The 10,999-nt window shown below is 50.5% G+C and overlaps 1 protein-coding gene and 1 long non-coding RNA gene across 2 annotated transcripts in view; one reads left to right on the top strand and one right to left on the bottom strand.

Annotated features, from left to right (window-relative positions):
• Positions 1-10,604, top strand: part of lnx1 (ligand of numb-protein X 1) — a 28,796-nt gene extending 18,192 nt beyond the window's left edge. The window contains exons 3-8 of the mRNA XM_060067524.1: positions 79-528; positions 3,110-3,244; positions 4,973-5,150; positions 6,816-7,062; positions 8,740-8,898; positions 9,439-10,604. Of these exons, the coding sequence (XP_059923507.1) occupies positions 79-528; positions 3,110-3,244; positions 4,973-5,150; positions 6,816-7,062; positions 8,740-8,898; positions 9,439-9,574 (1,305 nt within the window). The 3' untranslated portion in view covers positions 9,575-10,604. The remainder of the gene's footprint in view (positions 1-78; positions 529-3,109; positions 3,245-4,972; positions 5,151-6,815; positions 7,063-8,739; positions 8,899-9,438) is intronic.
• Positions 10,605-10,610: 6 nt separating this feature from the next.
• LOC132469638 (uncharacterized) overlaps positions 10,611-10,999 on the bottom strand; it is a 6,482-nt gene continuing 6,093 nt past the window's right edge. The window contains exon 4 of the long non-coding RNA XR_009528454.1: positions 10,611-10,942. This is a non-coding gene — a long non-coding RNA (uncharacterized LOC132469638). The remainder of the gene's footprint in view (positions 10,943-10,999) is intronic.

The raw sequence follows: 10,999 nt of genomic DNA, 5'->3' as shown, positions 1-10,999 counted from the left end.
TAACTCCAGTCTGGTTGGCTCGCTCAAAGAAATAATCACCCCTTGCGGGACGATAAAGTTTGCCATTGAACCTGAACCCCTGTGCTGTTGACGGACCAGGTGAACGGCATCGACATCAGCAACGTGGCCCACTGCTTCGCCCTGGCCACCCTCAAGCAGCCCTGCACCCTGCTGCGGCTCACCGTGCTGCGCGAGCAACGCCACCGCTACCGCGCGCACTCCCACGGCCACGCCCACGACGCGGCCGGGGGCGGGGCCTACCCCGCGCCTCACAACCACCACTCGGCGTCCTCGCCGCCGGGGCGGGACGACAGCGTGCACGTGGTGCTGAGCAAGAACGCCCCCGACGAGCAGCTGGGCATCAAGCTGGTGCGGCGCCCGGAGGAGCACGGCGTCTTCGTCTTCCACCTGCTGGAGGGCGGGCTGGCGGCGCGCGACGGCCAGCTGTGCGTGGGCGACCGCGTGCTCGCCATCAACGGGCACGACCTGCGCTACGGGGCGCCGGAGCACGCCGCCCTGCTCATACAGGTGAGCCGGTCGAGTCCTGGAGGCCCACCATTTCCCGAGTCACGGTTACGGGGAGGTTCCCGCTGAAGCGAGAGTCGTGGCGAAACGCCAGTTCGACCGCCCACGGGGGGATGGGGGGGAAGGTTGCGTTTAAGCAGCGACAGTGGGAGCCGGGTGGAGTTGCCAAAAAGAGACGCAGCCGGCCTGCGGTGATCTTACTGGATGTAGCCATGCTAACATAGCTAACATACTAACTAATAATAAAACTGTGAATAATTATGTTCATAATTATGTTCATACAAACAAGTAAAAACAGATATTAGGGATATTAGTGTTCACAGAGCAGAACAAAGGCAGAAACCAGGAAAAGGGCATCAACAACCGCAGCCGAGTGGTACATTCGTTGTGCTGGGCTGTTCTGGCTCCCTGGGCTACTGTTGGTAATTGTGGTGATGGTGGCTCATTAGTCGCTGGCTGCTGGCTCCGTGCTTAATGCAGCTAATAGTTATAATTGCGGTGGTCCTCCAGTGGGCTGAGCCCGAGGCGGGATCTGCTTCCCGGGGCCGTGAGGCACCCGTGTATGTGCTTAACGGTGGTTCAACGGAGCTTGTTTTGCGGGCTGGACGGCGCAGCGTTTCTGAGTTTCCTGAGGAAGGAGACCGGCCGGCAAGCTCCCGCGGAGCCACGATGGGCGCTCCAAAGGCAGCCGTTTCTGTCAGAGATTAAGAACTGGCGCTGATGCAATTAAATCACTTCAATTAAGACGATAACGAGGTGGACCGGGTAATTTAGGAGTCAGCTCCGCGCCTTCGAGAGCAGCAGAAATCTCAGAGGAGGGGAGCGGGGGTAGACAGGGGGAGGAGGTCGAGTGGTGTATTCAATCACATGGGTGCCTGTGTGTGTGTTGTGTGTGTGTGTGTGTGTGTGTGTGTGTGTGTGTGTGTGTGTGTGTGTGTGTGTGTGTGTGTGTGTGTGTGTGTGTGTGTGCGCGTGTGTGTGCGTGCTTTTGTGCATCCGGGCACAGCTGTGTACGCGCGTGTACGTGCATTCGATTACGTGTGTGAGAATAAGTGTAGGAGGCAGCTCAAGAGAGTCACAGAGGAGCAGAGGACAAGAGGAGGAGGAAAGGAGAGAGGAGAAGAGCAGCAGGAGGAGGGTGAAGGAGGTGAACAACAATCTAAAATGGAGGAGGAGGAGAAGATGATAAAATTGTGTTCCCTTTAGATCCATCAAGACACCGTGTGCGTTGCTAGGTCGGCTGCTGTGTTCTCGAGCACAGCGAATTTAGAAAACAGGAAGCTCGTCGCAGCTGAGAACATTCTGTCTTTTCAGACTGCAATGCAAATCTGTGGGTTAGCATGTTGCGTCGTGCGGCGCGCCGGGTCAAAGTATAAATAATTTAAACTCCAGAGCGAATCCCCTCCGCGGCAACGGTGAGAGGAAAAGGCGAGGAGAGGAGAGTAGAGGAGAGGAGAGACCTTAAATTGGCAGTAAAAACAATAAGGAGCTGTCCAGGGCCCTCCCGGGAAGAGGTGTGAGGCGCACCACTGGCTGTACGAGATGAACCCCCCCTCACATTAATCTGCTTGAACACAAAACGCTTTACTGTCCCCGACGATCACATCACCGCTGGCCGCGCCGAGGTAGCGGCCGTGCCTACCCAGCCAAGGGAGGGGCCGCCGCCGGGTCCAGGTGCTCTGGCGACACGGTGCTTATCACCCGCAGACCTGGATGCGTCTGAGTAGACGAGCTTTAGCTGCACATTCGTCATCCGTTACAAACAGAAGCCAATGTACCCAGAACACGATGGAGGGCGGCACAAGGAGGGATTATTGGACTTTTTTCAACAACAAATGTATCACCAAGATTACAACTCTTTGAAGTAAACATCTGATTCAAAGCAGCCAGAAGACATAACAAACAAGAGAATAGTTTGCAGATGAGATGTTATTTAGGTGCCTATTTATCCTATGATGCATCAGTTAGGAGTTTGGTGTTTCTTAAGAGCTGAAGATATGGATCTGGGTGAGGGGGAGCAGTGCATCGGTTGCACCCACACAACCCTAACCCTAACCCTAACCCTAACCCTAACCCTAACCCTAACCCTAACCCTAACCCTAACCCTAACCCTAACACTAACCCTAACCCTAACCCGGTTCTAATTATATAAATAATAGAAATCCTTATTATACATTTGCATTTGTAAATAACATTTTCAGGGCACTCAATGTTGCCTCAGGGCTCATTATATAAACTGTCAAACTAAAATTTTGTTTTGGAGATGAGCACTAGTTACACATTATAATATAGTTGCATTTGAGTAGAAGTTACCGCTACAGGAGCTAAGGAGCTAACCTGGCGAGTCCCATCATAGAAACAGTCCACAAAGCACAGAGATGCAGCTGTTTTCTTTTTGCAGTGCACAAACGCTTCGCCCATCCCTTTGCCCCCCCAGCGCCACCCCAGCGCATTTCTGCTCCAGAAACTCTGTGGACACGGGCCCTTACAGTGCAGAAAACCTCAGCAAGGCGCCGTTCCACCGTTCTGCCCCGTGATGACCCAATACTCTCCCCCCCCCCACCCCCCCCCCCCCCCCCCACAGGCCAGCGAGGAGCTCGTCCACTTCATCGTGTCCCGTCAGATCTGCCTCCCCACCCCGGATATCCTGCAGGAGGCCCCCTGGGGGATGGAGGGCCCCCCACCCTACTCCCCCGTAGACCTGGAGCCCTCAATACTGGTGAAGAAACACAGACACACACACACACACACACACACACACACACACACACACACACACACACACACACACACACACAAGCACATGTACATGCAAATATACATGCACATATAAACATATTATGCACACACCCTCTCACACACAGGCACACGCATACAGGCACACACACTGATCAGCACTAACATATGAATTGTGTGTCCTCTACTCATGCAGAAGAAATTTCTTTCATGTAGAAATGATCCCTCAATTTATTACCCCATTATAGCTGATTCACTCCCGATTCACTCCTGATTAACTCCCCTCTACACTGACATAGCTCTCTCAGCATTCCCCTTCTCCCACCTCCTTATCTCCTCTCTCATGAGCACATCATCTTCTCCTCCTCAACTCCCCCTCCTTGTCCCTTCCTCCCCTCTTTCCCACCTCATCTTAACCCCTCCTCACCTCCAACTGTCCTCACTTCCTTAAGCCCTCTCCTCCCGTCTCTCTCCTTCTCCTCTCCATTCCTCTCCCCCGTCCTTCTCACCCCGCCTCCTCACCTCACCTCCTCTCTCACCCTCTGGCCTTTCTTCTCCTCTCCCCCCTCCCCCCCCCCCCCCTCTCTCCTTCCCTTCAAGTTCCTCCTCCACCTCCTCACCTCTCCTCCTCCCCGCCCCCTTCTCTCTTCCCTCTGTCCCCCTCTCTCAGACCGGCCCCCTCTCTCCTCCCACATCCTCCTCCTCCTCCAGAGAAGTTCCCGCTCCTCTGTCATTACAGGCTTCTTACGACCTTGCGTGTTCCTCCGGTGATAAATCACGTCGTTCTCCGGACAGACATTGTTGTTGTACAGTGTCTCCCGGAGACCCGAACCCGGCTTCAAAAAGCTCCGGGGGGAGGAGCTACATAAAGGCTTCTTTATGCTCAAAACGCACCCGCAAGAAAACAACAACCTTGTGTAGCTCCAACGTGCCCGCGCTAAATATAGCCCCTTTCATGTGTGGTCTTATATACCGCGGCATGAAGGGACGGTCGCCGTGACAACCACGACGCTGCCATGCCACGCCAGGCAAAACAAACATCGTCCACCGACCTCTACCCGCGACGTGCACTCGCATATTAAAGAGAACACGCGCACACATACACACACACACGCACACACATGCATACATGCACATATTAACACCCACATATTAACACATCACTGGAGGGGTGATTGTCAGGTGAATGGGGCAGTAGATGTTGCGAGAGGGTTAGGGTGTGTGTGTGTGTGTGGGGGGGCTGAAATGTGTTAATGCAGCACATGGAAGGAGGCTGGCTCTGTTCCAGCTAGCTCAATGTGTCAAAGTGCTGCTCACTGAAGCACATTTGATACTGACTCATACACCCCATAAGATACAAACACACGCTATTATACGCACATGCCATAATACACACACACACACACTATATTAGGCACATATATACACACACACACAAACACAAACATAGAGGCACAAACACACAAACTATAAACCACACACTGTATCAGATAGACACACACACACACACCAACACGCACCCACACACTAACCGTGTCGGCAATAATGACTCACAGTCAACACCTTTCAAATTTGCAGTCAACCCCGAAGCGCTGCAAACACTCAGCGACTCTGACTGCATCACCTCGTGATTCAGCCGCAGAGAGGTGGTCGCAGGTGACCCAGAGGGCTCGGCCTCTTCCGCCGTTCACTTCCTGTTTCCTGTGTGCAGGACTCGTGCCAGAAGCCTGCGTGCTACGAGAAGACTGTGACACTTACCAAGGAGCCCTACGACTCGCTGGGCATGACGGTGGCGGGCGGGATGTCCAGCCGGGGCTGGGACCTCCCCATCTACGTCACCAACGTGGACCAGGACGGGGTGGTGGGACAGGAGGGGTCCATCCGCAAAGGTAATGACTCTTGTAATGTCGCGCTCCTCTGTCTCACCCACCTCGTCTGTCTCTCTGTCTGTCTGTCTGTGTCGGTCTGTCTGGTCTACCTCTCCCTTTCTCTCTCCCTCTCTGGGGCTCCATCTGTTTCTCCCTCTTCTCTGTCTTTCACTTGCTGTCTCTTTGTCTCTGTCTCTCTCTCTCTCATGTATCCTCCTTGCATCGCCCACTCTTTCTCTTTCCGTTTCTCAGTGTCTATCTCCGTCCGTCTCCCTCCCTCTTGACTTCCGTGGTTCCCTTTCTGTCTTTTTCTGTCTCATTGTCTTGCCATCTCTCCCTCTCTCGCTCTTTCCTTCCCTCCCATTTCTCCCCCTTTTTCTCCCTGTATCTCTCTTTCTCTTTCACCCACTCACTGATATCTACAAATGCAGGCATCTTTGTGTTTACGCCTCATTCCCCCAAATATTGACCCGAGGCGACCAGGTGTGTGTTTGGCTGCGTCCTGTCGTCCATGTTGTCAGGGCCATGCGTTGGGTGAATACATCACCTGTGCCAGAAAACAGAAGGTGCGATAGAGATAAACGCTGACTCGTGTTTCATTACCGAGGCTATTTACCTAGCTTGCTATGCTACCGATACGCTACGCTAAGCCACCGCCACGCTCCGCCGCGCCCCAAATCAACTCTTAACAGGACAACGCTATCCTACAAGCCAACATTAGCATTTCAACGCTCGTAACTGATTAAAGGTGTTGCACAGCAGAAACGCTGCAGTTCCATGACATTACACAAACCCAGCAGGCACTGAAACTAACGCACTAGCCTGTGTGTGTCTGTGTATGTGTGTGTGTTTATTTGTGGTTGTGTTTGTGAGTGTATTGGTGTGTTTGTAGGTGCATGCTTGTCCTAGTGTTTATTCGTGTGTGCGTGTTTATCAACATGTGTGTGTGGATGGATATTCATAACTGTGTAGCCTTTGCGTGCATAAATGTGTGCTTGTGAGTAAACTGGACGCGTATGCTTATGCAGTCTATCAGCGTAGCACCTGTGGGCTCCATGAAAAGGACAAGTTCTGCCCGTCTGTATTTGTCCTGCGCCTTCTGCTCAAGGTGTGCGTCTGTGTGTGTATTTGTGTTTGTGTCTGTGTGTGTGTGCGTCTGCTTTTGTTTGTGTGTGCACTTTGAGCACGACCCATTTGCATACAGTTTCACCGTCGAGCAGAGAGACGGTCGGCCTTTGAGGTCATCCTCTTCTGGCAAGCTGACCAGACCCCCCTGGTTGTCCCCGGCAACGCTTTGATTACTGGGGGGCAGGTGGGGGTGAGAGGGGGGGGGGGGGAATCATAATGTGCAGGTGGGGCTTTGTTTTTGATGCCGCTGTGCGCCAGTCGTGAGCTCACTGAATATTCACGAGTTAGATGATGAAAAATGGAAACTTCACACGCCCTGTGAAGTTTCCTGTTTCCATTTGTAATGATTAACATTTTTATTAGCACTTTGGATTGATGCATATAAACAGGCACATAAGAAAAAAAAATGTTACTTCATACTAAAATAAAGTGACAGAACAAACAAGAACGGAAAATAAATTAGAAATTAAACCATATATTTGTATGCAGGGGGAAATTCTCGTCTTCAGGGCAACATGTTTTCGGCACTCTGATCTGCTCCCCTCCCCCCGGCAACAGGTGACATCCTGTTGAACGTGAACGGCCTGGACCTGACGGGGGTGACCCGCAGCGAGGCGGTGGCAAACCTGAAGAACACCACGTCCCCCGTGGTGCTGAAGGTGTTGGAGATGCGGCCCCCCGAGGACTGCCAGCCGGAGTGCACCCTGCCCCCCTGCCTGGCCCCCTCGCCCACCGACAGCAGCAAGAGCCCCCTGCCTAGTGACGACCACTCCCCGCTCTGGGTGTCATGGCTGCAGCTGCCCAGGTAGGTGGACGGACAGGTGTCTGACAATCCGTGGACACACACGCACAAACACACACACACGCACGCACGCACGCACGCACGCACGCACGCACGCACGCACGCACGCACACACACACACACACACACACACACATAAACAAAAACACACACACACACACACACACATACATTTACAGATGCATACACTATAACAAACACACACCTACACACACACACCTACACACACACACACACACATACACACACAAATACAGACACACACACAAATACAGACACACACACTGATGCAACGCACACAAACATATACAGACGCACACACACACAAACATACATGTGGACACACATGGACACGCATTCTATAAAAGACACAGTCTCACGAACACAAGCGAACACACACTGAAACCCACACATTACAAAGGACACGCACCCATGCATCTGCCACCATTCTGCCGCTCCTTCCAAAGAGGAAAAAGTTTGCCGCTTGGTCCTATTCTTTTCTCTCAGCGTATGAAATAAATAAATAAGTTGGGTAAATAAATATGCGGGCTGACCTCGGCCAAATGCTGCTGGCTGCCTCTCCCAGCGGAGAGTGACACAACCAGCTGGCCCGCTCATTAGGAATTCATCTGCAACTTTTACATCTGAAACATTCAGAGCCTGTCAAAACTTTATAGGTTTGTTTAGAAGTCAGAGTCCTTTAGTCTCAACGTCGCCCTTCAAACAGCTTTCCCTGAGGCACTCGCCATTAGTGGGTCATTACCTCCACCTCTCTGTGTGTTCTCTCTCTATCTAGCTATCACCCTATCAATCTTTCTCTCTATCTATCTATCTATCTATCTATCTATCTATCTATCTATCTATCTATCTATCTATCTATCTATCTATCTATCTATCTATCTATCTATCTATCTATCTATCTATCTATCTGTCTATCTGTCTATCTGTCTCTCTGTCTGTCTGTCTGTCTGTCTGTCTGTCTGTCTGTCTGTCTGTCTGTCTGTCTGTCTGTCTGTCTGTCTGTCTTTCTGTCTGTCTGTCTGTCTGTCTGTCTGTCTGTCTGTCTGTCTGTCTGTCTGTCTGTCTGTCTGTCTGTCTGTCTGTCTGTCTGTCTGTCTGTCTGTCTGTCTGTCTGTCTATCTATCTATCTATCTATCTATCTATCTATCTATCTATCTATATACATATATCTCTCTATCTCTGTCTGTCTGTCTTTCTATCTGTTCAATACCTCCCTCCCTCCCTCTATCCATCTATCCAACTTTGGGTCAGCTAATATGCATATCGGGTTGTGGTTTACTGCTGACTTGAGGGATACCTTTTTTAGAATAGTTTAAACGGTTTGTAAGGTGTCATAAAGGTCCAGTACACAAACAGACTACCTAATGATCCGTAGCCAAAAGCAAAGTGCTACTAATCACTCGGTGCGGTGCGGTGTGCATCTATCCAGCAGAACCCAAAGCCCCTTTGCTCCGTCCCAGCAATGAGATGCTCTCTATATTCCGGGTCGCGTCACACATATGAATGGAAACACCTAGATGTAATGGGCAGATGTGGGCACCATGTGTGCGGACGTCATTGTCAAAATAACCTAAAGAGGATAAACATGTCGGGGTCCACTGTCTTACAAGTAACCCTCGTGTGGCCCCACCTTCTGCCCCTTCTCACTGGGCGTCGCAGGCACCTGCACTGCTGTAAGGACATCATCCTGCGCCGCAGCACCTCCGGCAGCCTGGGCTTCAGCATCGTGGGGGGTCTGGAGGAGGTCAACTGCAACCAGTCCTTCTTCATCCGCTCCATCGTCGAGGGCACGCCGGCCTATAACGACGGCAGGATCCGGTAGGCTGCCCCCCCCCCCATTCTCTCTCTCTCGCTCTCTCTCTCTCTCTCTCTCTCTCTCTCTCTCTCGCTCTCTCTCTCTCTCTCTCTCTCTCTCTCTCTCTCTCTCTCTCTCGATGTTCTCAATTTCTGGTTCTCACCATCTTTTTTTCTCTCACTCTTTTTGTTTTATGGGGGGATTTGTTGCACCCTCCTCCTTGGATCGCTCACGCTTTTGGCTCGGTTTTCGTTCCCTCCATCTTCTTCCTTTATCTATTTTCTGTAATTTTTCTCTTCCACCTTTTTCTCTCACTTTTCTATTTATTTTACATATTTTCAGAGATTTATTGTTCTCTTAGTCTATATGAAGATATAGAAATATTGTGTGTCAAAATAACATGGACAACAAGACACTGGTCCACATGATTCATCTAAATCTCCTTCCAAACCAATGTTCAATAGTTGGTATGGACCAATGATATGTAACATACGTTAATCACATAAGACCTGTGCATCCGGTGTCTGACGATGTGTGTGTGTGTGTGTTTGTGTGTCCTGCAGGTGTGGAGACATCCTGCTGGAGGTGAACGGGAAGAGCACGTGGGGCATGACGCACACTGCCCTGGTGCGTCTCCTTAAGGAGCTGAGGGGGAAGATCACCCTGACCATCGTCTCCTGGCCCGGCAGCCTGCTGTAGCGGACCCTCCAGCCCCCATCCCCGACCCCCTTTACCCCCTTTACCCCCGGAACGTGGAGGGGCGGAGTTTAAAGACTGACCACTTGAGTGGGAGGGGCCTAGAAACAAATTGACAAGCACGGACTCCTGATGACGGACAGGCCATGATTTGCCTCAGAGTGGAGCTTAAAAGGGAGGCGGGGCCTATTGTGGAACTCTGAGCAGGGGAGGAGCCAGTTGGGAAAGGAAAAAACGACTGGAAGCCTGTTACCCTAGTTAGATTGGCCCTATTTCCCAGGATGCAATGGGGAAATAGGTGTGAGGCGCTGGTTGGGCCCTATCCACGAGGATGACTGGACGAGCTGGAGGAGGGGATCGCTGTTTCCCCAGACATGGAAACCCAATGACTCAGGTGGAGGTTTTGGTCTGGGGGACACAAAAGTTGCCAATTTCAGTAGTTCCTGCGTTTAGGGTATGCGTTATGTTCTGCTCACATTTCCTTAACTGTAAAATGTTGGGTGTCAAAACAAAAAAAATTATATATATATATATATATTCGGATCCAAGCGCTTGTAAGATGTTATTTTTTTCTCGTTTGTTCGTCGGTTGGTTTGTTGCTTTGGCCTTTTTAATGCGGGGCTGTTATGTCGGCACGGACAGTGGTTGTTACGTTTTGTCGGGCTGAGAAACACATTGCCAAGTAGTTTGTCTGTGTTGAGATGTCGCTTCATCGTCACACCACTGGCAAAGTAAAAACTAAAAAGAAATATAGGAGAAAAAAAACGATAGAGTATTAGTGTGTTCATAATCTGTAAAAAAAAAAAGAAAAAAATATAAGAAATACAATATTTAAGGTGACATCTTGGAGGCCTTACTAATTTTCCTACTTTTGAGAAGAAAACTAAACTGACTTGGTTCTTGTGTGTGTGTGTGTTTTCTTGGATGTGTTTGGTGCACATCTGCCACAGCCATCTGTTCCACCGCAGCCTGTGTAGATTATCTGATGGTACTTTGGGTAAAATAATCAATAAAGTCGTTTGAAAATGAAGAACGCGCGTGTCGCAGAATGTTTACTCAGCTTCCTAGCTTAAAATCACAACACTTATCTACATTTACATACACGTAACAACATTTTCAAAACAACTCATTTCAGTAACATGTTATCTAAGAGAGTCTTTTCTGTCACATAAGGGCAGTTGAATGCATTCAGACATGTGATTGGTCGGCGGGAGGACCAGCTTGTCAGTGCCAGGGCTGCTATTGGTTCTCCTGGTCAGCAGAGGGAAGAAGGTAGGGCTTCATGTGCTCCTGCCTCCTCTTGACTTCTTCCGTTTGTGACGGCCCTCTATTTCCTCCTCCTCTTCCTCCTCCTGACTGTCCTTCCTCCTCCTGTCAAACACACTCCTATCAATTTGTGTGTGTATGTGTGTTTCAGATGTATAAACA

This window comes from Gadus macrocephalus, chromosome 12 (assembly GCF_031168955.1).
Source record: "Gadus macrocephalus chromosome 12, ASM3116895v1".
Classification (NCBI taxonomy): domain Eukaryota; kingdom Metazoa; phylum Chordata; class Actinopteri; order Gadiformes; family Gadidae; genus Gadus; species Gadus macrocephalus.
The sequence above is the reverse complement of the archived record's forward strand: the minus strand, read 5'-3'. Positions and strand labels throughout refer to the sequence as shown.